Genomic DNA, 27,933 nt, shown 5'->3' on the forward strand with positions numbered 1-27,933 from the left:
CAGCGCATGTCAATAACAAATGAATTTCCAACTTTAATATACTGACTCATCCATATTGGATTTTTTAAGAAAATTGTCTGAGTCCTCTACAATAAATGAATTATCGAAATCAATATTTGCTCCAAATGCATCAGTCCAAATTTCGTTTCTAATTTTGTTTACATAAAATTTGTGCCAAAAGTTTAATAACTTTGCTATATTTGGCATGAAGCTGTTCAAATCATATCAAAGCAGATAAACGTATACACTCCGTGATCTAAACATTAATTCCGAATAGACATGCCAACAAATTAGTAAATATAACAAAATTAATCATATGACTAAAGTACCAAATTTCGTTTAAATTTAGTTTACACAAAAAAAGAAGCAAATTAAGCAATAGTAATTCTACGACTAACTGTAACGTCGACCTCTTAGTAAGATGGTTGGTTAATTGGATTTGGCTGACGTTATCTAGAGGATGACCTCCCTCGATATTATAGACCGGCGGGAGTAAAAGAATAGAATTTCAACAAAGAACTGAGAGAGAATACTGGGAAGAAATAAAGCAATACGAGAAAATAACAAATTTAATCAGAACAAATTAATAACGGTAATTCCAATTCAAGTTAGATTATATCAGTAGAATTTAACAGGAGTGTCCAATTTGGATTTATTTCATCTCCATAACGAGAGGTGAAAAGAGCGCAATGTCCACGATTGATTTGCGTCACCTTCCTTTCCTTTGACCGTATATCAACGTCCCCTAGTTCATCCTTCCTAAGCTCTATGATTTGCCCCTTCATGAACTTACTGGTACTTTTATTCTGACCTCGTCCTTCCTTTCCTCGGACTTCTGTCTTCAGACTGTCCCGTCTCTCTCCCTGAAAGCTGTTCATTAAAGGACAAAATTACCCCTAAATTTCTGTATACCCCACTCTCTAAGACGTACATAAAATTCCCTCAAGTTACTCAGAGCATGTCGGCTATCCACACACTGCGTAAATTCTGACTTAGAACGGTAGGACATTGACCTCGCTTCCAGCGGCAGGTCTTTATTCTGACCTCGTCCTTCATTTCCTCGGACATCTGTCTTCAGACTGTCCCGTCTCTCTCCCAGGAAGCTCTTCATTAAAGGACAAAATTACCCCTAAATTTCTGTATACCCCACTCTCTAAGACGTTCATAAAATTCCCTCAAGTTACTCAGAGCATGTCGGCTATCCACACACTGCGTAAATTCTGACTTAGAACGGTAGGACATTGACCTCGCTTCCAGCGGCAGGTCTTTATTCTGACCTCGTCCTTCATTTCCTCGGACTTCTGTCTTCAGACTGTCCCGTCTCTCTCCCAGGAATCTGTTCATTAAAGGACAAAATTACCCCTAAATTTCTGTATACCCCACTCTCTAAGACGTACATAAAATTCCCTCAAGTTATCCAGAGCATGTCGGCTATCCACACACTGCGTAAATTCTGACTTAGAACGGTAGGACATTGACCTCGCTTCCAGCGACAGGTCTTTCAATTACCACGTGAGCGTCTATCGAATTTTACCGTATTCTTGTACATATGCTACTACATGTTCGATTACTATTGCATGACATTCACAAATTGTAACTCACAGCAATCCTTAACCTACAAGATTATTAAAACATTACAAAATCAGATATAATTATGTAAGTATCGTTAACTCACGATAATCTATATCGTCCTAACAAACAAAGGTAGTTATTTCATATAACCCTATCAAATGCTACACATATGAGCTTTTGGATCGCATGCAGTCAATTCTACCAATGAACTAATAAAATGAACTGTAAAATTAAAGGTAAATTGCATAACAATTCTAGCATCAACACTTTCCATGAAATTGAATACAATAAATTGCATAATAACTCTAGCATCAACACTTTCCATGAAAATGAATAAACTATACATAATATGGAAACCTAGTCATAGCAAACACATTTGCTCAAAACAAACAATCAAATAATAGAATATTAGGCGAAACTAAAATTGCGTACCTTATTGTTGTTCTCTTTCAGAACTTGTGCGTCCTAGCATTAAAACCTGTCTTTCTTTTTACAAGACGGTCACCTGGTCCCTTTCTTGTTTAACGAGGAAAGCACTGTTCTCTTTAGGCTTCCCCCGGAGTCAGGACTACACTTCCTCTTTCAGGAAATTTCAGACTATAAGATTTCGACTAAGGTTGTTACTTTAAAAAATCTGATTGCTTCTAAAGTGTACGCCTTAATTTATTCTGTCCAATCGTAGGCAGCGGTCCCTAATTTTCCCAAAGAAATAACTCCTTTCATCAGATTAGACAGCTCGGAATCTGTTATCGATGGTGCGTAACAATTTCCCTTTGTAAAAATGATAATTGGACATAGGTTCCTACCAAGCAATTAGGGTTGGTAGCTCAAATGTTTACTTGCTAAGGACCGTGTTAAGATACCCCGGTCAATTTCAATGAGTTGGAATGCTGCCCCTTTGAAGTTTATACTGACATGGGGGGGGGATGAACGGAGAAAGGTTGAAGTGTTGCTTCACAAAGACTTTTCGGCTTCAATGCGATAACATTTTAATGCTCAATGCATTCAACTTCAACACACTGCAATTCAAAATTCGACACTTCACACTAACATACGAGAAAACATTATACAAAATCTAATGCACGTAAAAGGCAAGTAAACAAAATTAATTGGATGATTACAATAATGTGACACATAATCTAGTGCACGTGCAAGAAAAGATCTGCTATAGGAAATGTAGCCTTCTCGTGGAGGTGGTAAGTGGGGCAGTTCGAATTGCTAGTTTTAAAAAACATAATGAAGACTTCAGTGCTTGATCAACCTAAACCAGGGGTGCACAACCCGTGGCCCGCAGGCCCGAGAACGTGTTCTGTCTGGCCTTCAGGGCAAATTAAAACAACACAGAAATCTGGCCCGTAAACAGTAATTGTATTAAAGAAATTAGTGTTTGCGGCCCTCGAGTGGTCTTAGAAAATGCAATCTGGCCCTTGGCCGAAAAAGGTTGTGCACCCCTGCCCTACACCAAAGCGTGTTAGTAAGCATAAAAGGATCCGCTAATATGTTGACAGAATGGAAACGAATCGATACAATGGATAATCAAAATTTGGAAAGAAATATTAATTTAAAAGAATGTAAATGAGTATAGATTTTGCAGGATAATAGTCTAGATTTCTGTGAATTTTTCAGTGACATTGGAACATGTCTAAGGAAAATTGTCTTTCTGTTTGTCAGTTTGTTTCTGTTAAAGCTCAGCTAGACTTTAACGATAAGACTTAACGATAAGACCCACACAGGAGAAATAAAACGTTGAGTACAGAGATTTTTACTATACGACAAAACTTGTGAACACACTCAGTCGATGTGGAAAAGACTATGCCATTCAACTTTTATCTTGGCGTTTTACATATCAAATATTTGGCCAGAAAAAGGGGAATGCACGAAGTAAATTGTTTTGAGAGGATTTAACATTGCACATTGAGAGGTATCAAGCACTCATTTGTCGTGTGCACAAATGTAGGATAAAACTGACATTCTTACACGCAAGGGTATAACTATATAGTGACTCAAGCACCTACATGATCATGAGTGTGGCTTAAAGTTGATTCGTTTCCCCCACCTTCACACTTTTAAAGGGCCCCAGGACAGCAGTCATTGTCGACTGAAGGTTCCTAAAAGCGCAAATCCAAAGAAGTTTTTGCTTTCACCTACGGACCACATAACACAAAACTCGAATTTCACACTTACACTTTGTTTCTTGTTTCACAGTGTTTCTCATCAGTAATGCTTTCCAAGCTGAATGTTGGAACTTGACTTCATGCACCACAAACACGACCCAAACACCTAATACAAAGATCTATTCCCATCTCAAATTAAAATGTGTTAAGGTGCTACTCTACAGTTTAGTATTTTGCATAGGTTAGAATTTTAAAGAAAAAGAATTTCCCCTGCTTTCCTCATTGGTTAAAGAATTGGTTATACTAGCTATTTAAAAAAGACCTTGTATATCTTAGGTATAGTTTAAAGAACATTTAATTCCCTTTATTTTTGTTTTTGATTGATGGGTGTAACATGGGTTATAGAGTATACAGCTTGGCCTTATTCCAGATGTGCACCTTTCAAACAAGTGCTAGCTCCACTTGGTCATTTTTACTTCCTGGACTTCAGAGGTAAATTGAAGAAAAAAGAGACGATAACATTTTTACATTTTATATATTTGGTAATTCATTCATTGCACTTTCAGAAGATGGTATTGTCTAGTCTGGCAAAATTTATTTTCCCTATTTTAATAGCTGCTACGCATAGTGTATAGTGTACTTTAGACTAGTTCAGGCTGATTTTTTAGCACAAGGAAGCAGTTATTTTAGTTAGCAATGTGCTTAGATCATATACATTTCCAAAAGTACTATATCTAAAGAAATATCATCCGCATTGCATTAATGTAGCATAGAGGTATGCCAACATTCTCTCCATTGCGCATGTTTTAGATGCAAACAACGTCACCTAACATACGTCAGTCTCTCAAAAGTACATAATAAATGGTGAGCGCCCCCCTAAGAAATTAAGGAGGGTCCATTTTACGAAACTAATTCATCCTATCCTTTATAAGTCTTTAAATATTGACCATGATGACGTCTGCTCCCAGAAACAGGCGAGTTTCTTGGTTTGATATATATCTTCCGAACAACGACTACTCATGATAAACAAAAATTCACAAAAATCTAACAAAGCTATAAATGGATACATAAATGCAAAAAGCACCTACCTTAGCTTTATCACAAGGCATGAGCAACTTCCGCCAGGTCGAGGGCCGGACAAGTGGTTTTTAAAGCTACACCCTATGATGTAAATTAATGGGAGAAAGAAAAAAAAAAACAGGTACCGGCAGGATCGCATGTCAGTATATATATATATATATATATATATATATATATATATATATATATATATATATATATATATATATATATATATATATATATATATATATATATATATATATAATCATAATAATAAAATAATAATAATAATAATAATGAGGACTTTGTATTGCGCCTAATCTTTAGAAGCTCTAAGCGCTTTACAACATTAGACAACACCTATAACATAAAAAACATACATAATGATATGATTACAAAAACAAAGACCATGAAATTAGAAAACATAACAAATATGTTGAAAATATTTACTTATATTACAATGCCAAATGTTATTGTACTTCTAGCATCCAAAATATGCCTTTTTAATATGCATCAATATCCTCATTTTAATATGCATTGATATCCTCATTTTTAATATGCATTAATATTCTCATTTTAATATGAATTAATATTCTCATCTTTAATATGCATTGGTATCCTCATTTTTAATATACATTAATATCCTCATTTTAATATGCATTAATATTCTCATTTTTAAGATGCATTGATATCCTCATTTTTAAGATGTATTAATATCCTCATTTTAATATGCATTAATATCCTCATTTTAATATGCATTGATATCCTCATTTTTAATATGCATTAATTTTCTCATTTTTAATATGCATTAATATTCTTATTTTTAAGATGTATTAATATTCTTATTTTTAATATGCATTAATATTCTCATTTTTAATATGCATTAATATCGTCATTTCCCCCGAAAGACAATGACCCATTCCAACTTGACTGCACTTCCTCATTAGCGGCGTTCTAGATTTACCTGTATCGCCTTTTATGTCGCGTAGCAATAAATCGGATGTTTTATTTAACAGCCTTACAGCGTTAGTTATATCATGTTTATCTCACCTGACGCATCATGTTCAAATGTATTGCGCTCTTGGCTTAACAAATGTATTCGACTCCTTACAATACCCGGGTGATCTGGGTTTTTTTCTTCATCCAGTTGATCATTTGACTATTGTGTTTAGTTCATTTGTCAGTAGTATTTCGCGTCTGCTTGTTTCATTTGTGTTTTGTTTGTTTCGACATTTGTCTGTTTCGTTTGTTCCTCATTTGTTTTATTTGCGAATTGATTTTAATTTTTATATACCTTTATTTTGTCTGGCGTTAGATTGTTTCATTCGTGTGTTTTTTGTTTTTGCGTTTCCTTTGATAATTATCTGTTTCGTTTGTGCATTGTTTGTTTTGCTTGATTGTTGACCTTATTATTTGAAATATCGTTTCACTTATCGTTTGGTGTTTGGTTGTTGCATTCATGTTTTGTTGGTTCTTTTGACATTTGCCCGTTTTTTAGTTTTCAGTATTGATCTTATCGTCTGAGCTTTAATATTTTTATTTTTCAAGCAAGCATTTCGATTTCATATTTTGTCAAGTTTTATTTGAAAGCTATTTAATTTGGTGTCTTAATTTCATATTTTAGGCGGTGATGGCCTTATATAAGGCCGACAATGTTCCGATTGTGACTTTTGTCTCCTAGGACCGCTATAGTGTGCCATTTAAACAAACGTAGATTCAAATACAATTCTTAATGGCGGCAAATGCGAGGTTGTTTTTCTCGACTTGGCGGAAAAGTTCGAAGATGTTCCGAATACAATAGATTGGTATCAAATCTTTACAACCAATCGCAATACTTAAGAAGTTTTTCTAAAGTACCACTGTTGTTCTTGTAAACTAATGGTATTGCATTTGATGAAAGGGATCCCAGGTGAACGTTTGGTCTAAAGCGCTCGTCTTTATTAAGCATTGCCATCTTACCTCTGCCCACGTGGAATAGAGTCTCGGGCTCAGCCGATGTGCGTGTGTGCGAAAGCTTGCCAGTAGCTACATATGGGTCGGTGACTTTTTCTTTCCGGAGGAGATTTTCCGGGCTCTTCCTCCATCAGTTATACTAGTATCGCCTATTATTTGCTAAGGAATAGCGTTCAACCTACTACAGCAATAACGTTTCACTCCAATTTATTGTGCATTTTGTAGCTGGATACAAGCTGGAGGATTTCTTCGATAGATACGCGACTATTCCATATTATGAAATAGCTGTCCAAAAATCTCTTGCAGTTTCTTCTATAACAATTTGTAAATTGCGTTCTGGGTTTTTCTCTCATTCTGTGAAATAACTTCTTGACTAGCTATTCTAAAACGTATGCAAGCCCCAGATTTCAATATAGTTAACAAAGAAAGGGAGTTAACCATTTCAAAATGTATTTTGACTTAGAGAGAGTAATCCAACTGGATCTTTTTATTCCTTTGACGCCAATGTGCGTGTTCAGGAAAAAATGACCTTCAAATGTCTAGAACTAAATCTATTAATATAATCCTTTGCTCAACGTATAATAGGTTTATGAAGTATTTTCTTCGAAATTCCCACCATTCGGCAACGAGACTATTGTATTTACCAGCTTCATGAAGATATTGTATTTTGCATTTCAGCCACCGGGCGACGTATACAAGGTGTTGTATGGCACATGATGTTAAATCTTGAGATTCTACCTTTTTAATTAATGTATGCATGAATTTGTTACACCGAAATAGTTTTGGCCGCTCTTTTAGACATATTATGTCACTAGAGAGTCGTAAACTTCATAAAATTGTTGCAAATTTCTTTTTTTAAAAATCATTTGGCATATTGCTGACAGGATTGGGGCGAGGTGTAGGGTGTGCATCGATAAAGAAAACAATAAGAAATACGTCTATGAGTCATTTTGGGGGGTACTTTTTGGTATTCCAATGCTTCTCATGGTACTCGTTGGTATTTTAGTGCTTCTTATGGTACTCTTTTACATTTAAGTGCTTATTGTGGTACTGATTGGTATTTTAGTGATTATCATGGTACTCTTTGGTATTCCAGTGCTTATTATGGTACTCACTGGTATTTTAGTGCTTCTTACGGTACTCTTTGGTAAGTCAGTGCTCTTTTTTATACTCTTTTGTATTTTAATGCTTATTATGGTACTCTTTGGTATTTCAATGCTTCTTATGGTACTCTTTGGTATTTTCGTGCTTTCTATGGCAATGTCCATAGCTGAAAAATTAGCTGAAAAATTTACGGTGTATTTAGCGTAATCAAGTAGGTTGTAAGAAACATCTTGGTAGATGCGCAAATAAAAAAACTGTTCATACTGATCCTTATTGAATGTTTTGTCTGTGTTTCATAAGTTGAGTAAAATTGTAATTGTACATTCATAAAATGGATTGTCTTGTGCTTCAAATTCAAATTAAACATTACGAATGTAGTGTAAGATCAAAGTAGATGCATTCTGACAACTCTATGTCGATATTATTCCTACTTTTCAATTGATATTTTTTTAAATAATAGTCTCCCGTATATTGTCATGCGATACTATTCTCACTTCTTGATTTCCACATCTTGTCGTGTAGATTAGCTGTATGAATTTAGTACTGTAACCAAAATTTCTGAGTCAAAGGAAGGAAGCAGATAATAAAGAGCAATTGGATTACTCTCCTACGAGCTGAAAAAGGTTTTGAAATGTTTGCCGACATTTTAACCGTCACAGTGAGTATCGTTATTGGTTTATCTTTGTAGTTAGTTTGTTACTTAGTGAGTTTGTTAGTTACTAATAAATTTAGTTAAAACTCTTCTTTTCATCTCGTTTTAACATGGTTATTCGTAATGGTGAAACGTAAGCTAAATACTTGTGGTAAAGTTTGATATTAAATCGGTATCCATGATTTAGTAGTGTATCGGGCATGCAAAATCATGCCACTGATATATATATATTGATAATTCTATAAATATGTTTAAAGAAAGAACACACTGAACCCATCAAAAAGCCTTAGCCACCTCACGACTAAACAATTCCTTGAAGATTGCGACAATCACCGTACAAGTTCTGATATACAAGTTTTGAAGGTTATATTTACTTCTATATCTGTACTGTTAGTTTTCCTTCGTATAATGGTGTGTGTGTGTGTGTGTGCATACATTGTTGTTTTTAAACAGATATAAAAATCGACCTTTCGGAAAATGTATTTGCTTATTTTGTTGTTGTTAATTTTGTTCTTGTTTGTTGGTTGGTTCTTTTGGATCAATATACATGTACCGCATTTTGCATTTCAGTCAACGACCGACGTCGATCAAATTCTATCCATTTCACTTATAAGATTTTGCTATAAATAGACAGATAAATCAACATGTAGTGGCATGATATACGTTTTGGAAAACTGCCCCATGAAAAATAAAAACAAAAGAAAAGAAAAAAAGCTTTGCGGCTTTCCACCACTAAAAGAAAACGAATGACAGTTTGTTGCTTGGTTCGCTGCCATAAATTACATGCAAGTTTGATGACACTGGGACTAGTAAATGTTTAACATGACAGTTCTTTGGAACTGTATGGATAATAAATTTTCTTTCTTAATCGGAAAATTTAGAAGGAATTGTATATAATATATGTATGTATTGCTCATGTATGTCTACATGTAAGCGAATTCACATGTAGCTGGGTACATATGTATGCATGCATGTATAAAATGTGAAAACGTATGTAGGTAAGTATCTTTGGGTTCTGTGGTACTAAGCACACTTTATGCTCACATACATGCAAAGCCCGTATATATATATATATATATATATATATATATATATATATATATATATATATATATATATGGGTCGGTGGTTCTTCCTCCCCCAAATATACTGGCTGCTATGTGCTGAAAAAATGACATACATACATACATACATACATACATACACATACGTAATAAACATTGACGATACATTATCAGTCATTTTAATTTAGTTTAAACATTTTATTTCATTGATTTGTGGTGGTAGATAACAAGATGTACAATAACTGAGAGAATATGACTAGAACGAAACTGGCGTATACTGTTCTTCTCCTTAAACGATACTAAAACTACATTTTTATTTGAATATATGAATGATGATACTGAGGTTATGAGCGGTTACGATGTGATTATAATATACAGTTAGAAACAGACTTGTTATCATATGCAAATAAACTTATACTGGCATGTATATCATGCAGAATATAATTTATGTATAAGTTTCACGGGTCCGTATATCATCCCATCAGCTATCCAGTATGACTGATTGATTGAGAGAGAGAGAGAGAGAGAGAGAGAGAGAGAGAGAGAGAGAGAGAGTGGGGGTGTCTTATTACAATTGTCTGTGATAAGTGATCTATTTCTTCATTTTTGTAATATACTTGCCACCTTGCTGTATAATGCCTGCTAAATGTAAGTCTAACAAACATGTATAAACGCAAATTTAGCCCCTTGATCGTCTTTCAAGAGAGCGATACGCACAATGTGTGTCACTGAAATCGCCTGAATCAAGTTCGCCATTAACATTTCCAGAATATGCTATTTCAGCGCGTTGCTCAATATCTCCAATAGATTTGACTGCTGTGACACATTCGTTCGTGTTGAAAACCATTCCTCCAACATTATCTAGACGAATCGGATTATGTGATTTACTGTCTTGTCTCTGATAAAGATTTCTTACACGTTCATAGTCACTAGCTCCATTATTTGAGATACGTAAATCATTTGAAATATTTATCGACAGTTTTTTCTTCTCACATAGCTTATTGTCTGATTTCCCCTCCACTTTTACATATCGAACGTCCTGCCCCGAACCTAATAAGCTGTTTTCAGATGTACAGGAACATGCTTTTTCGCTTAATGAAATTTGCTGGGGTGATTCTACCAGCATTGAATTTCCTAAGTGAATAGCCAATTCGCCTTTACCTGTCTCGTTTCGAACGTTATAACAGTTGCAATTGTCCGAAGAATATGGTGAAATGTTCCTATTTTTGATACACTCAAATCTATTTTGGTCGGAATTATTATCCTGTGAGATTCCGAAGTCCGCTTCAAATTTGCCTGAAGGAATTTGAGTATTGATACCAGTTGCGTCTTGTGTATGTTCATCCATTTCAACTGACTCATTATCGTGCCCATGAAGCCTCGTCTGTTCAAACTGAATGTCTGAACACATAATCCTATCTCGATTATTTTGATCACACGTGTTATTAGTGTTCAATTCCATAGATTCTATGTTGGAACTCTCCGTCCTAAAACATGTCCACCCGCATGCTGAAGATTTGTCCATTTCTTTACTAAACGTCTCACACGCGTCTTTCAGGTTCGTCTCTTCAGATTCCTCATCTGAAAGATCAGATAGGCTCTCGTAATCGTATGTAGTGTCAGACTCGTGGGCACCGAACTCACGTAGCAACCATGTCATCGGAATAAAATGTAAGCCACGTGCTAGATCAATTGCTGATGTTCCATTGTACATTTTAGCACCGATATCGATATCTGGATTTCGCAGCACAAAATTCAAAAATAAAATGTTACCAGATTCCACGGCCATGTGAAGAATGGTTTTACCACTCTTAGCCTCCTTTGCATTAATATTTGAGCCTTTAGAAAGCAACAACAATATCACATCAAGATTTCTTTCCAGGGATGCAACATGTAAGCATGTTAGTCCGTCTGAATTTAATATCTCCAGGTTTTGTGGAATCTTCTGATACGGAATATCATAGTCATTTTCCAAGGTTTCAATATGCATTACTGGCTGCAGAAGAGCTTCAATAATATTAACGTATCCTTTTCTGCATGCTATATGTAAAGGTGTGTCCCCATTGTGATCTCTTAAGTCCACAATGGCTCCGCCCACTATAAGTCTTCTGACCAATCGAGGTTGATTCGTTAACACTGCAAGGTGGAGGGGTGACTGAAACAAATTATTGGTCAAATTCAAACATTCTGGACATGGTACCAGGTTTATCAACCAATAAGCACATTTATCTTCTTGATTAATTATATAAATATTCAACAACGTATCTCCGTCCAAATTCGTCTCCTTCAAACATCCAACTAAATCAAAGTTTGGTCTACCTCTCCTCCTGGAATTGTTTTGTGAACCAAGAGACCATGAGAGAGTTGAACTATCACTTCTGATCTGAACTCTTAAAAGTCTTCGACCAAGTTCGTTTGCAGTCGTTTCTTCATCTCTAATATTTCCAGATATATTAACAGGAATATGTCCCAGCGGTAATATATTGTGTGTTCCAATGTCATCCCTCAAGACTTCCAAATCTATGGCTGACAATATTGTTTCATTGTTCTCATTGGGATCTAGTTCGTCAGTATCTATACCATGCTCGACATTTTCTCCCGTTCTTTCTCCCCTGGACCGTTTAGACGGCCTAGGATCTTCTCCAATAGCCATTTCTCACTTTTGTGAGATTGACTCGTTTGCTGATTTAAGTATGCGCCTGTACTGGATATTTACTGGCGCAGGAAATTTCTGGAAACAGTAAGCAAGCTATTTTTAGATTTTGGGTTTTCCCTAGTATTTAATGGTGAGCAACATGCGAGAAACATGTTTGGCAATAACTCTGAAAGAACATATTCTTGGATGGCTAGTGTTTTGGTATGTATATTTTTGGGTTTTGCATTAGATAAACCGAAATAATGTTTAAAGTATTTTTTTTTAAATAGTCAGTATAACTATTTATGAGACTATTTAGTGAAAACATAATTAGTTACGTACTACAACCCATCACCTTTAGAATGAAGCCAGAAATCACGCGTTCAATTATCCAGACTATTATGTTTTCTCTCTTTTCCTATTTAAAAATGATAACTGCGCCAGATACAATTTTCCAACTTAAAATCTTCTTAGAACAAGTTTGCAATTGAAAATTACGTTTGTTATTGTTACATGAATCATCTATTTTTAATATCACACGCCGGATGTATGTTTAAAAAATCAACTTAAAAAACATTATATATGATGTAAGAAGAAACATCAAGAAAAACAAAACTTATGTCCGAATATCCTATTCAAAATTCTTCATGCCTTTTACACATAGTACTTCAATAACAAAGCGTTTACGTCCCCGTTGAGAGCCCCAAGAACAGCGACCGACTGTGTATTTGCCAAACAACTGCTTTGTTCCATATATACACCTGTTGTATGGAATAAAGAGGGGAAGAAAATGGGAAATTAGCGAAAAAAACAAATATATCAGGGAATCTATCACTTCTAATATAATTGGTTTATTCTGATGTCTTCAACTGTGCATATAGGTAACCGTTTTTGTTGATGTATTCAACTGTGCATATAGGTAACCGTTTTTGTGCGATAAGGCCAGTTTGTATGAGTGCTAAATATAGACTACTGAGCAATACGAGGGGAAATCCAGAACTGTTGTTATTTTCATTTCATTGGTTCGAAAGACAAACCATAAAATAACGCGTCCAACCCATAAAAGTATTATTAAATGTACCTTTTTCCCCATGTATTTTAGAATCTTATGAGATTTATTATTACAATATTTAAAATTAAAGTGGTGTGTAAATAAGTCAGTTAGTAAAAATATTCCGTATATATATATATATATATATATATATATATATATATATATATATATATATATATATATATATATATATATATATATAATTATCACACAGGTCAGAATTTTAATTTGTCCCCTACCGAGATTTGTGATATACGTTCTAGTATATAACCTAAATAAATCTATGTCTACTAAATACATTTGCATAGACATATTCCAGCCACTTCACCATGAAAGTGGTATCATTTATGTCTAGTGAAGACGTTGTCTTAGGTCCCTCCCACAAGATCCCTGGCAGCGAGGGCGGGGGTGGGGGGAAACAATAGTGAAGCAATGGTTAAATTTACCAAATGTCAATTACAGTGACATCATCACATTTTAATATTGGGATTCTGACTTATGGGTCACTGTTGGGGAGGGGGTTAATGTGATTAAAAACTGTGGTGATTTTCCATGGAAGTCAATCTGGTTGAAACTGATGCAACAGCGTGAGTTTCGGCATTCTGTTGAATATTGATTTTTATGTGTTGACGTTTGTTTATTTATTTATTAATATATTCATGGTGGTGGAATCATGTTGATGTCATGGATTTTGTGTTGCTTTTGTTGTCGTCCTCGTTTAAAAAAATTGGTATAGGTAAAGTGTTATCTCGAGCTGTAAAGTTAGCAGCAAACAGGACATGCACACATTTACTTTTTCCTCAGCTGTAGCCGCATACCCTCATCATTGATTTCTTCTTTATCCCTCTTTACCGCGTTCACCTGCCCTTACCCTAGCTAAGATTTAGATTCCGAACTTTAAAAATCATCGTTAAATCTAAATATCCTAATCATTGCGTATATTTTTATATATCTTTATGAATTGTGTCATGTAAGTCCTGCAGGTTTTTTTAAAGTGTAGCAGCACATAAACGTATGCAAGCTAGTACAAACAGACGGACACGACGCGTCGTATCACGGATGTCCGGTGAGTTCTAGCTCGTGCACGACTGCTCAGACATACGGACATGATGCATCGTATCGTCACAACTTTTAATAATTTGGAGCAAGGGGAATGACTATGACCTGATTTCTCCTCATCAGACGAGTATGAACTATAACTCTGAATTTTCAGGGAAGTGATATCCAGTTGACCCGACTTCGGTAGGAAAAGTGGGACAATTAGTCCCACTATTTTGAAAAAAGTGGGGCGTCGAGTTCATTAGTATGTTACTGCCGTACTCGTACGATAAAATTACAATAGATATGCAAGGGGAGGGGTAGGGTATCTCTTTCTGGAATGTTTTTTTGTTGTTTTTTTTTAAACGTGCACAACGCGACAAAACAAGACGCGAACGGCTCAACGAACGAGCACCTTCTATTAGCATCTATTTGATGTCATGTGTTTTAATCATATAATTGTGAGTAATTTTTCTGCGTTGAGTCTAAGAATCGTGACGGCTACAAATAATATGGTTGATAAATTTCATGCATTAATTTTACTCACAAGTTTGATCAAGCTGCACATTTGTTATGATCGTAATCTATGTTCACGCGAATGTTAATGAGACGTGATATTGAACGGCTGAATATGTGCTGCGCGCTGTTTTGCTTTAAACCATAATTTTGACATAAATCAAATTAAATTGCAACACAAGCGCAGGAAATTACATATATTGAATGCGTTGTTTTTGGTTAAATACGTAACTATTTTGAAATTTACATTTACAAACAGAGCAAATATATATTCTTTTCAACAAGGTTCAAAAACTGCTTTATAATGCCAAGTAACCACGATTTTCTTCTTTGTCAACAAGACAGAACTAAATCTACATTAATTTCATATGATGGGGGGGGGGGGGGGTATGCAAGCAAAAATATTACAGCTGTCCTGTTAACTCTTTGAGTCGTAAGTATTCCATTTTCCTTCTTGGTTATCATCTTCAAAAGATATACCAGTTTTTATTTTATTATCTTTTCTTCCTATTTCACTTAGAAAAGTGATTTTTACCACAATATATATGTCTTGCAAATGTTCCTACCAATACTCAAGTATTTCAAGTAAATTGTTCGAAGTCTTTCATAATTAGTACATACTTCATATACCATTGATAATGCTTATAACGTTGAATCATTAAAGCAGTTGTACTTGCGTCATCCTTTTTTCAGTCTTTCCTTTTCTAGCGCTGATTTGTACCAAATTTATTTTTGATGTATATTTAGGTTTGACAAATCAAGCAGGGTGGCTGTAGACTCTTCGATCCATGAGTGTCAGATTCTATAAACAGTTCGTAGGGCGGTACGCCTTTTATACATAAATTCACTTATATAGTTGTTACTAACGGGTTGTGCTAAAAATAAACCTGGATTGGTCTGGTTTTGTGAGCGATCGGAGCAATGGTCGGCTATTTCCGTCAGTTAGTGAAAAAACCTCGGAAATAGTTGTAGGAATACATATCATACGTGTTTGGTTATTCACCACTGGCAGAGTGCACCATATATGATACGACAGCAAAGACTGAGATTATTCCCATTGTCACTTAGGTCTCACTGGACAGTTTTTCTGGTGAAGTTTTATCCAACAATGACCTATTGCAGAAAAATGAGAATAATTTTACACTGAAGATAAAAAAAAAAAAAACTAATTATTTTTGTAGAAAACATACATGCGAGATTTTGACTGCAGCAATAAGGTTAATTCCTGATGCAACTGGTGGTTTTTATACTGAACCAACACTGCCACCAACCCCTAAATTTTACATTCATTTTTGACAGGAAATAGCTATTTTGAATATTTTCCTCTGACAAGGCAGCTAAAAGAATTAGTATGTGCCTTATGCATGAATAAAGTTCACTAGTACTATAACAAATTAGCATACTTTCATCGCCCCTCAACCATCTAGATTTTTAGATATTTACCTCTGTAGCAGACACACGTAACTACGTAAGCCAAGTCGGCTGTTCATTTGCAGCCCAAGTTACGCATTTGATCTCCAATGTTCGTCTAACTGTGACAGGCAGTCACCAACAAGCCAACCCATTTCCAAGCCTAACTCAAAGTAAATCTAAACCACACTACATATTTAGCTTATGTGTGAATTTATAAATGCTTGGTTTGTGATAATTAGGTTCATGCCTTCTACCTTAAAAATGGGGGGGGGGGGGGGGTCAAAATACGAAACTATCCAGTGAGACTTTATCTTTTTTTTCCCACCGCCATATTGTTCCATGTCGACGAAAGTAGTTCACAGTATAGTTTTTAATGGCGACTAATTACATCAGAGGTTTATTTCACGACCTGACGGAAATGACCGTGCGATGTTCAGTCGGTGTTACGGGGTCTAACGCCATTTTATTGCAAATGATAGGCTACACCTGGGAAGAACCACAGACGCACGGGAAGCCAGGGAATGGTAATCTGGTCAGAATCAAGATCCACTTATAACACAGATAATACTAATTAGTTAAAAGTAATGAGAGAGTGAAATTGTATGAGAGAGTGATTACTGTGTTTCCCATCAGCGAAATAATAAATTGATAAATTTCTAGATTTCCCAATCTATATCGCACATAACTGATGAAATGTGAAAGTCGGTGTTATGAATTGTGAAGTTGGTAAAACGTTGTCTCTTAGGGTATTGTTGCTAATCTCGTATGAAGACGTACAATTTAAACAATTTAAATAACTTCCAATATTGAATGTGTTGATGTACGTGTAGTCACAAATGAGTTCATGTGGCATTGGCCTGGAGTGTGGCGATGTGCTAAGAGTATTTTGTTGTATCACAATAATATAATCCGAAATTGTCATTGTCTGAATTGACTATAATTCCAAATAAATATTTTAGTCCAAAAATATTATTAATGAGCACTTTATATTTCCAGTGAATAATACTTTAAAAAACATGAATCCAGCCAAATTAAAAACCAAACACAACAATAAGACTTATTCTGATTCAGGATGTTAAGGCAAAAATGGGTAATTTTAAGATGAACAAGATTATATATCTAATTGACCTTGGTCTAAAATATCATTTTCTGAAAATACTCTGATAACTTACAGGAAATTTTCCATTCTGGAAGATTCGAAGCTGAGAATCAAGACTGTATCTTTAAATCAAGTTGAAGTAAACGTGTTTAGTAGAATAATGTTCGGAATATCTAAACTACACTCTTGGAGAAATATTAGCTATGTATTATATTGTTTACAAAATAAATGCCACTGGTCAGGTACACTATGAAGTTGATTTTGGACAAAGTCAAGCAAAATATATAGATGTACACAACAAATGATCATTAAGAGACACCAACAAACAATATGAATTAAATATACATAGCAAGCTGCAATACTGGTACATGTATTTAATTTAAAGAATACTTGATTTGTCGAATGATAAGTATGTAACATCTTCAAACTTTTTGACAATATGCTGAAAAAGCTCCGGGTATGAATCACACCCGGCTGTTCAATTGATACATATAGGAACGTTTTAGGGATATGAATATTAGTTCTAGACGTCGACCCCTTCCCAGTCGCCTTCATGTTTATCAGGTTCGACGTCTCATATTGTAGGACCATATCTAACACTGTTTTGCATGCGTATTTAGTCCCCGGTTAAGTCGAACCATAACTGTGCTGGTGTATGTCCGCAAGCAATGTAGAATACATATCTGACTAGAGGAGTACGTGCAATAAATGAATCTTCGGAAGCAAATTCATGTTCGTTTCATTGTGGATCAAGCTCTCTGTTTTAAAACTGCTGTTTTGCACGATTCGTTCGATCACCCCAGCATGTATGGAAGGCTGAAAAGGGTCATGAAATATATATATATATATATATATATATATATATATATATATATATATATATATATATATATATATATATATATATATATATATATATCTGTTCAAAGTACAATCAGACGGTTAAAAATATCGTCAGGCACGCCGTTCTCAATGACGGATTCAGAAATGTCGTTGGAGGAGAGGCCTAAAGAAGTAGGAAAATATGGACGAATCCCCCTCGAAGCTCCAACATTTTAAGCGTTTTTAGGTTTAACCATCGAACTATTTCAGAAAAATTACTCAAGGAAACGATCTGGTTAAGTATACACAACAATAATAATACAAAAAAAAATCACTGTTTGACACACACAGGAACACGAAAGAATTCCCGTATCGATGTGTGTTTGTACCGTCACAGAAATGATCAAATCTTTGTTCATATTGATTCATCAAAGAGGCCCAATAAATGCTGTTTGATTTTTCAAACACGTATTGGAGCACATTATGACGTTAACCCGATTAGCAATCGCGTTGGAGCAAACACGACGAAAACTCGGCGACAAATACAATAAAGCGTGAGTAGTCGCTCTATCATATCGTGCAAAAAGACTTTAAGTTGCTAACGTTAACCGAGTCGACGGTACGCGCCGTTGACGATCTTGAAGACAGTGACACAATCAGTTAAAGCATTCGGATATTTAACGAAAACCACGAGGACAGCTGAGATATTTATGATCACCGTTAAGAACAATCGATAGATGCCTTCAGCACATAAGATAGGGAAACACCAGCGCCAATTACCAGCAATTACGAAACATTTCTTAAAATCGCAAGAAATTATTTGACGGTAATCCAGTGTTGATGCGGCCTGATAAAAATATATAAAAATTGTTTGTTAGGCACTGCCCGGAGTTTTAACATTACCATAATGGATGAAAAATGTTGTACGGTTAATAGCAATATAATCTAATACTGTCCACTGCAGTATACTCTGGAACCTTAAATGCCGTTTGAGGACAGTGTACGCCTGAAGTTATGAACACCACCAATCGAGAACATCTACAAGAAAATGCATCGAAAATACAATTTTGGTGTACATATAACAACCCTGTTAGCACAGGGACGCAATCGATGGACAGGTGTTTGCCACAGAAAATTTGACTTTTGCGGCAAAACATGCCATTACAAATACCATAAACTTCACTTACTCGCGTTACGTATTGGCACTGGCTCTTAACCGTTCCTCAGAAGTGGTATCGAAGTCAACTCTCGTAATCAGTCATTCCGGCCATACGGATCCGTAGTCGAATTTTGTCATTCGCGCCGACGAAAACTCGCCGATGCAATGTGGAAAACGTTGCGGAAAATCCAAGGATGACGCCAAGAAAAATACCATGCAGTCATCTCGACACCAAACAAAATGAAACAGAAGTCAACGAAATAATATAAAGAATCGAAGCAATAGCGGTATCCGATCCTGATAAAGTAAAAGTAATATTATAAAATCTTCATGATAAGCAATTCGATAAATGATTATTATTACAAATATGCCTACAGTGAACCAGCTCAGACAACTCGCGCGAGACCTGGAATAAGGATACAGGTGCAAGAATAGTAGATATGCTTGCACTATTATGACTCGCAGATGATCCACAGCTGGTTCGGAAACAAAATCCCCCGGATGAACCACATCTGTTTACAAGGCAAACTGAAACGGTCCAGGGAATCCGCGCTCGAACGTGAAATAGGATGCCAATGACAATCTATAGTTAGCACCAATTTTTATAAACAACGGACCGCTCTGGTCGCCTAAGTTTTAAGAGCGTCCGCCTCGTATGCTGCAGGGCGCGGTTTCGAAACCCGGCCGAGTCATACCAAAGACTTATAAAAATTGTGCTAACAGCTCCCTGACTAGGCGCTCAGCATTAAGACGTTAGTGTTAGGACTTGCTGGACTGGTGTCAGGATAATGTGACTGGGTGGGACACGATGCCACATCTCCGTGGCATGATACCCAAGTGGTAGACATCACTATAAACTGCCACACTGCAGACATCGTATCGATTGTTAAAGCTACGTCAAAAATCAAACTCACAGAGAGAGAGAGAGAGAGAGAGAGTAACTGGCCTGACTACAACAATGTTTGAGTATTGCATCAGTATGGAAGGGTTTTCTTATTTTTAAGCTAAAATTATAATAAAAATTATAATTGATACTGACAGAAACGTAGTTAGTTCTTATTAAAAAAACTTCTAGACTAGAATATAAGTAACAACGGTAATTGGCACAAAAAAGTATAGCCAGTGGAAATAGGATTTCGCAACCATATCCTTAATCCCCTCGCAAACAAAATGCAAGTAATAAGAACGCGTTACATTCGAGACATGAATGCAGACATCAGATTTCGTTACCATATTATTGTAGACTAAGGAAATATAACTACATGTAAATGAAACGTATGACAGCACTCAAAGGAGCAGAAAAGGTATGCAGTATCTCACTTCTACCTACACGTTCCTTCTGCTTTATTTCGGTTAGTCAAAGGTCGTCGAGCCTTTTTGTTCCACATATACATCTAGATGGAACGAAGTTGATCTTGGGGCCTTGCGATATTTCTGTCTCTGATGATTGTAAAGGTTAACACACTCAACAAACTGAATGACTGCACATTAAAAAGTATTTGTTCAACTTGGGGAAAATGGTCATTATGACCTACTTTTTCGGACAGGACTACACTTAGAGGAGAAATTAATGTTTAGCAAACTTACTGTTTGGCGATAAACTCGATAGGATTGATGAGCGATAACTTGGAATTTTCGCACATGCAATAAATGTGCAGCCCCATGTATATAATATCAACACACCTGTCTGGCATATATGCCAAAGCAATTATGATCGCTGGACATATCCAATATAATATGTTTGAAAAGTCTATTTTCCTCACATCTCATCCTTAGCTTTGCTGCTAAGATTAATAATCAAACTATCCGTAATCCTGTTTTGAGTCTACCCCACCCCAATCATCCCTATAAAATGTCAATATATTTTAAACCAATTATTTATTCTTTTGTTAGGTGACGCGTTATTTTGTTTTTGTTTTAATGACTGCATTTTTGCACAATTCCACCTATCCGACCCCTTCAAACATGTTCATACACTGGAAACCATTATCCATAGCTTATATCTAGCGTACTGAGAGAAATAACGAAATTATCCTGGATAATCACGGCCCCCATCCCTTCAGTCACTAAAAAGAATTCAGCAAAGCTTCCAAAATTTAATCAAACGAGTCAAACATGGCCGTGTAATTCATAATCTTGTTAACATTTCATCATCTTACTGTATTGCTTCCTTTCTATCTGAGTATAATCACACTTATGATTGAACATGTGTAAAATTAAAATATCGACTTAACTGGTTAAAAACAAAAGCAAAATAGTGTTTATGATATTTTAGACTGAAGGTGGCCATGACCAGATGGAAGGATTCTAATGTGGGCTGGCTAATCGGGGTCTCAGAGAGCTGTTCAATACGATGACAGAGTGGGGGAAGAAGCGGTTCTTGTAGCCGATAAGGTTGTTCGGAACTGCTATTATTTAATCATGTTCAGTTTAGTCTTGATAAATGGTTGTAATGTGTGACAGGTATATCTGCTAGGAGGTGTTTAACCCTGTGTAACATTATCACTCTAAAACTTTTCTCTTAGATTCTTCCATCCCAGGTCTTCGGGCATTGATGTTACAGTTCTGGTCCGTTTGTATGCAGGTTGAACAAATCTGGCTGTTTTTCCCAAGGCTACTTCCATGTTTTAATATCATGTTCTGTATGTGGGTCAAAGTAGTAGAGTATTCCAGTATGAGTCTAAGAAAGATTTAGAAGGCTTGTTCTTTAGTCTGTAACGAGCTCAGTTGTATGTTATGCCATAAGAAAACCTTGTTAAATTTGACCTTTTCAGTGGTGCTGCCAACCTACTTACTCCAAGACAGGTCACTACAGATGATGACTGCAAGAGATTTCGCACTGCACGTGTTCTTTTTGGTGTGTCCATGAATGGCGAATGTGAAAAAAATTTAACGTAGCTTCTTGGTGATATTTAACACCTCACGTTTATCTCCTACTCAATGAGATTGTCAATGTCCTTCTGAATGTTAATACAGTCCTCTGTGGAACGGATGGTTCTGTACAAGAAGTAATCATCTACAAAGAGTTTGGTTGTGGAGGATGTGTACTCCGGCAGGTCACTTATATATACCATGAATAAAATGGGACCAAACATGTGCCTTGGGGTGGTACACGTGATGTGAATTGTATAGAAGTTGACCTGATATCATCTATAACAACTTGTGTACTGTTGGTAAGAAAGTCCTCAATCCAGTTAAGGGTGCTGTTCCTTAGCGAAACGTTGATGGGCTACTTTCTGTTAGATAGTTTTGAAGAATTCCAATATGATCTGCTGGTTTTTTCCGAGCCATTTGCTTGGCTATTTAAGGAAAGGACAAGTTGTGTACCACATGGCCTTCTTTTTCTGAAGTCTATGCTGGAAGGCGCCAAGTCCGTTGAACTATCGATGTGTGACACATATCCAATCAGTTTATCAACATCTGTTTCAGTAAACGTCATGATAATTATTTTCTTGTAAGTAAAACATCTTGCCTACCTTGTTTTATTAAATCATAATTATCGTTTTCAAACATCGAATCGGATAACAGTAATCAGTAACTATAATTGACAGACTTAAAACCCGTGCTTACATTAAAAGAAACAAAAATGAAGGTAAAGGAGCACAAAAGAATGAAAATGAACTAAAAGGAGTGTGAACAATAACTTTGAATATTAATAATTAAAAAGCACTTTTAATAGACGATATATTTTTTATAAGAAATCGAAAGGTATCAGTGACAGAATGCTAATAATTATTATTTTTTAATTTCAATTTTGAGAAAATAAGCAGGCTATTGTTAAAAACATTTTCTGACAGACCCGGATACAAGATCGTCTTCTTGTAACCATTTAATTCAGTCCGATAACTGCTGTCATATTTCTGAAAGTGAGAACTTGTCGGTTCTAACAACAGCTCTCCCTAGCGCCAAATTCAGCCTTTATCTGATAGGCCTGAAACCAAACGGTTGGTGTCTGTCCGATCTCCATTAAGTTGGAGATCTCGATTTTAATTATATCGTTGGAGGTGGTTAACCTTTTTCATTTACACTTATGGTGATATAAAGGATAATGAAATAAGTTGCAATCGCTTATACAAGTATCTTTCATCAGTGGCGTCGCTAGGGGGGTGCGAGGGGTGCGGACCGCACCGGGTGACACCATCTCAGAGAGGTGACACCAAAATGAAAAATTGCAAATTTTACACAGCACACACTGCTCGGTCTAGTCGGATTTCATAAGCGGATAACCGATCATAGTTAAATACATGACTAGCAGGCACAGCAGTGGCGTCGCAAGGGGGATGCGGGGGGTGCGGACTGCACCGGGTGACACCATCAGAGGGGGTGACACCAAAATGACATTACTAAGGATTCTGTATGGTCTGTTACGGAAGGAGGACCATGGGGGTGACATCATGAGCTACCGCACTGGGTGACACCAACCCGAGTGACGTCACTGTCTTTCATATATGTTACAGATTTTTTATCATTATTTGTCAGTCGAAAGTGCAAGAACAAAAACGGGATGAAAAATGCAGACTTCAATCAAAACTTCGATGAAAAATTAGAAAGCAAAGTTTTACATTTTTAGCAATGACTCTTAAACATCAGGAAGAAGAATTTTTTTGGAGACATATCAAAACACATGAAGCATTCATTTATTCAGCCTTATGTACACGTGTTCATGATATGAAAATGATATTAGCACGTTGCAGTTCTTCTCTGTCTTGTGTCTAGACTTGAAAAATAAACCCTTGTTTAGTTTCGATACTTAAATTCATCAATTAAAACAACACTGAAGAGCATATACAGAGTGATATATGCTTGCCAAAGTGTATGTTTAACAATTCGTCCTTTTTAACATTATGTTTTACGTTGGCATGCAGCTAGAGAGCGCCAATATGTTAAATTACCGTTAGAGGCCATAGGATCATTCCCATGTTAAATTCACTTTATACTCCATAGTGTCATTCCCATGTCAAATTCCCGTTTGGATCCAGATTGTCACTTCCATGTGAAATTCCCATTAGAAGTAAATCAGACCCACCATATTATAATATCACATTTCACTCTAGACAGAACCATAGTGTTAAATCTATGGACATTTTTAACGAAGAATTTCCCCTTGTCGCTATAAATTCTCGAATGGCGGCTTAGTGTTAAATTTTCACAGACACCATAAACTCAGAAAATTGGCGGCCTACTGTTAATTCCCATTGATAACCCATATGCCATCCTATACTATAAATTTCCATTGGACTTCAAACAGATCAGCAATGTTACAATATACAGGGTACAGACAGACCCCATACTATTAAAGGTATAGAGATTTTTAACACAGGATTTCCCCATGTCCCTATAAATCCTCAGACTGGAGGCCTAATGTTAAATTCCAAGAAAAGACACACATGAGCGCACACAAATGGCATCCTAATGTTAATGTCCATTTGGCTTTCAAGTGCCATACTATAATATTTATTTATCAATAATTTAATTTCTTAAATGAAATTTACCAAAGTGCTTAAAGTTTTATACATCTTTTCTACAGTACAAAGAAATAGTAATTATGTACATGAAATCTTGTTTACGGTACAAAGTTTCATGGCAAACATATATCATCAATTTTCATTATCTTAAGAAGTTTTATAAATTGGGATTAGTGTATTTTTATACGTTTAAGGTGAACTAAGGTGTATAGACATAAACATAATGGAGAAGAAAAAAAATATATCCATACACTTCAGACCAAGGAGCTGACATACTTTTTTACAAACGCAAACATATATCCTTTATGCATCTTGTATAAAGCCCATGTACAATTTATATTTGTTTGTGCCAAAGACATAAGATTCTCGCTAAACATTGCTGCCTATCATACAGGCAGAAAGCTTGCAAAAACAGACACTATCACGTTAGCTTGATTGGGGTTTTCAGTGCTTTGGGGGTGGGGTGAAAATTGTTACAAACTTGCCAAGATTTGTCTAACCACTACTTACCTAATGCTACATTGGTCGTCCTCATAAGTTGTGGCTCTGTGGCGAAAGCAATGTTGGTTAACATACAAATGAAGGAGCTTGACAAAGGAACGATTGAGACTAGAATTCAATTTGCTGCAACATCAGGCGACCTCAGAATTTGGCTTGTATGAACCCCATGTAGAGTTTTAGAACTTTTTTTAATATTGTTTTTCTTTTTAACCAATTAACTGGCAGAAAAGTTTGCTTGCAAAAATATGCAGTTTCAAGTGAAAGAGAGTTGATTTTTCATTCAGTCAGTTTGTTACAAATTTTGTCAAACTTGGATTTCGTACACTGACCGACTTTACTGAAGGTCATTTCGATTTTGCTACAAATTTTGTTTAGCGATCGATGAATGAAAATACACCCAAGGAGTTGTGTTAAGTCAGAATTTGGCATGAAGCGAAAGATTTGCTGTAAACCTGTATGTTTATCTATATTATTGTTTTGTTGTTGTTTGTTTGTTTGTTTATTTGTTTTTAAACAACAAACTAGTTGCACCCTTCAAGGAGTGTCTGTACGTGTTAAAACGAATTAAAAAAATTATTTGCCTCTAACAATTCAGAGTGACTCTAGTCACCCTAGATTTTAGTGCCGTAACTGACCTTATTAAGAATCAGTTCATTTCATGACACATAAAACTTTTAATAGAATTATTTGTATTTCAAACCGACAGATAGAAAGGTCAAGAGAGTAAAAACGTTATAGAATTTGTCAAATTACAGTCAACATTATTTTCTTCTTCTAAAGCAACATGTTTTAAATAAGCTGTTCTAACTTAAACATCAGCGAACCATTGAAAAATAAATTTGGGGTAGTCCCTTCCTTTTCATGCATAACAGAAAAAGTGTTGAACATGAATATATTTACAAGACCGGCAACGTAGTGGAGTAAGACTAGACTCCCTTTGATCAATTAGTACAATGTCATTTTGTCGTTGACCTATACCGCGTTTCTGTGGCAAAGAAAATACTTCCTTTTTTGGTATATTCTTGAATAGGAATCAACGTGATTTCATCATGTCACAAAAGTCTATTTTACTTCTTTTGGTATACCAGTATTTCCTTTTTGAATTTCAGATTTTGGCTGTTTGTTTCGCTTGTCTTGCTTTGAATATCTTTGATGGAATGGTTGTTACATGTCTTCCTCTTTTGTCATAGAATTTGGCCATTGACAGAAGTCGTGGCATGGGAAGCTTTATAACTAGTTCACAGTTTACCATGCCTGATCATTTGAACATTTCAAAGTAATCCATCTATAGCATTTAGATACCAATGGTTACAAAATTGTACTCCAGAGCGGCAAGGTTGTGTTGTATGGTTCATTTTGCAGGGTGCGGCATCACATTCGTCTTCGTTTCACATTTGGTAGTGTAGATCCCATTTCTTTTCAATGTGTAATTCATCTTTCTCTGTGAACGCCTGTTTGTTACTGGACCAATTAAAACCAGTTTCTTCATTTAATGGTGTGCTACTACAACATTAAAAATCAGTTATGTTCACTAAACTGTGTGCTATTTTTTGCTATTGCCTTCTTTTCTCCAGGCTTAGATTTTTTCTTTGACGTTACGAACAATTTCTTTCATGAAATTTGGAATCGGTCTCGATGCACAGTCCTTATTATGAAACATAATCGAATGTCAACTATTCTCGCTCACATTGCCATAATTTTGGAACCAAAACACAAACAGGATATATGTTGAGGTTGAAATCGAGACAAGAAAATGCATGTCTCGGGATTAAAATGTGAATCGTCTGCACATTATTTATCGTATGCGTGACCAAACAGAAAAAGTAATATCTATGCAGTCTGAATGGTATGTATTGAGTCATTTCCATTACTAAAACAATCAGTCAATAGGGTTTTGATCGCTATTGAGCTTTTGGAAACTTAGCACTGGGTGTCACCATGGGCATAATGGGAAATTAACCAAGAAATACTTACTGACACCACTACCTAATGACCAATAAATAATGATATACTAACACCTCATGCCATCTATCCAGCTCACCATTTTGAGTGACCAATACCCAGTAATCTACTATCCGAAATCCATATCATCAACACACTATTAAAGTGACCAACACTCAATTGTATACCATCTAACACCCCACACTTACTATCCAACACGCCTACACAAGGGTACGATATAAACGAAGGAGAATGAAATCACCCACTATACCTTTTGATATTTAGTTTGAGTATTTCATATCTTTATTTTTAAATATTGTTTTCTTCAAGTTTTTATTTTAAAATTTCGTTTTCTTCAAGTTTTGAATTTTAGTTTTTCAGGTTTGAAATTTGGTTTTCCTTGATTATTTTTTTACTTTTTAATTTAATTTTCATTTTCAAATTTTTCAATTTTTTTTAATTTTAAATGTTAATTTAGAAAGCTATTTATTTTAAATTTCGTTTTCAATGTTAGTTTTAATGCTTTGTTTCAAATGTGGATTTTTAAAGTTTTTAACTGTTAATTTTAAGATCGAATTTCTGTCTTAATATTTTTATCGTTTCTATAATTCACTTTTAAATTTTAATTTTAATTTTAAATTTAATTTTTTAAAATATTAATTTTCAAAATTTCATTCTTTTAAATTGCAATTTTAATTTTAAATTTAATCGTCTCAATTGTCATGCTTACATTCATTTCTTTTTCCTCATTTTTCTATTTCGTTTTCAA

At 35.4% G+C, this 27,933-nt stretch overlaps 2 protein-coding genes across 2 annotated transcripts in view; one reads left to right on the forward strand and one right to left on the reverse strand.

Moving 5' to 3' along the window:
* Positions 1-9,728: 9,728 nt before the first annotated feature.
* On the reverse strand, positions 9,729-12,223 carry LOC149797799 (uncharacterized). The gene has a single exon (XM_089962777.1). It carries the CDS (start codon positions 12,172-12,174, stop codon positions 10,201-10,203), a length of 1,974 nt encoding a protein of 657 aa, XP_089818903.1. The 5' UTR covers positions 12,175-12,223; the 3' UTR covers positions 9,729-10,200.
* Positions 12,224-12,311: 88 nt separating this feature from the next.
* The window catches only part of LOC149797800 (TBC domain-containing protein kinase-like protein), a 185,784-nt gene continuing 170,162 nt past the window's right edge, over positions 12,312-27,933 (forward strand). Inside the window, exon 1 of the mRNA XM_089962774.1 lies at positions 12,312-12,378. The gene's annotated coding sequence lies outside the window, so the exon portion shown is untranslated. The remainder of the gene's footprint in view (positions 12,379-27,933) is intronic.

The sequence above is a fragment of the Sinohyriopsis cumingii genome, chromosome 6, assembly GCF_028554795.1.
Source record: "Sinohyriopsis cumingii isolate HCF-2022 chromosome 6, ASM2855479v2, whole genome shotgun sequence".
In the NCBI taxonomy this organism is placed as follows: domain Eukaryota; kingdom Metazoa; phylum Mollusca; class Bivalvia; order Unionida; family Unionidae; genus Sinohyriopsis; species Sinohyriopsis cumingii.

Bases quoted from the DNA above. Each gene is read 5' to 3' on its own strand.
- LOC149797799 (XM_089962777.1), bottom strand. From the start codon at position 12,174: ATGGCTATTGGAGAAGATCCTAGGCCGTCTAAACGGTCCAGGGGAGAA.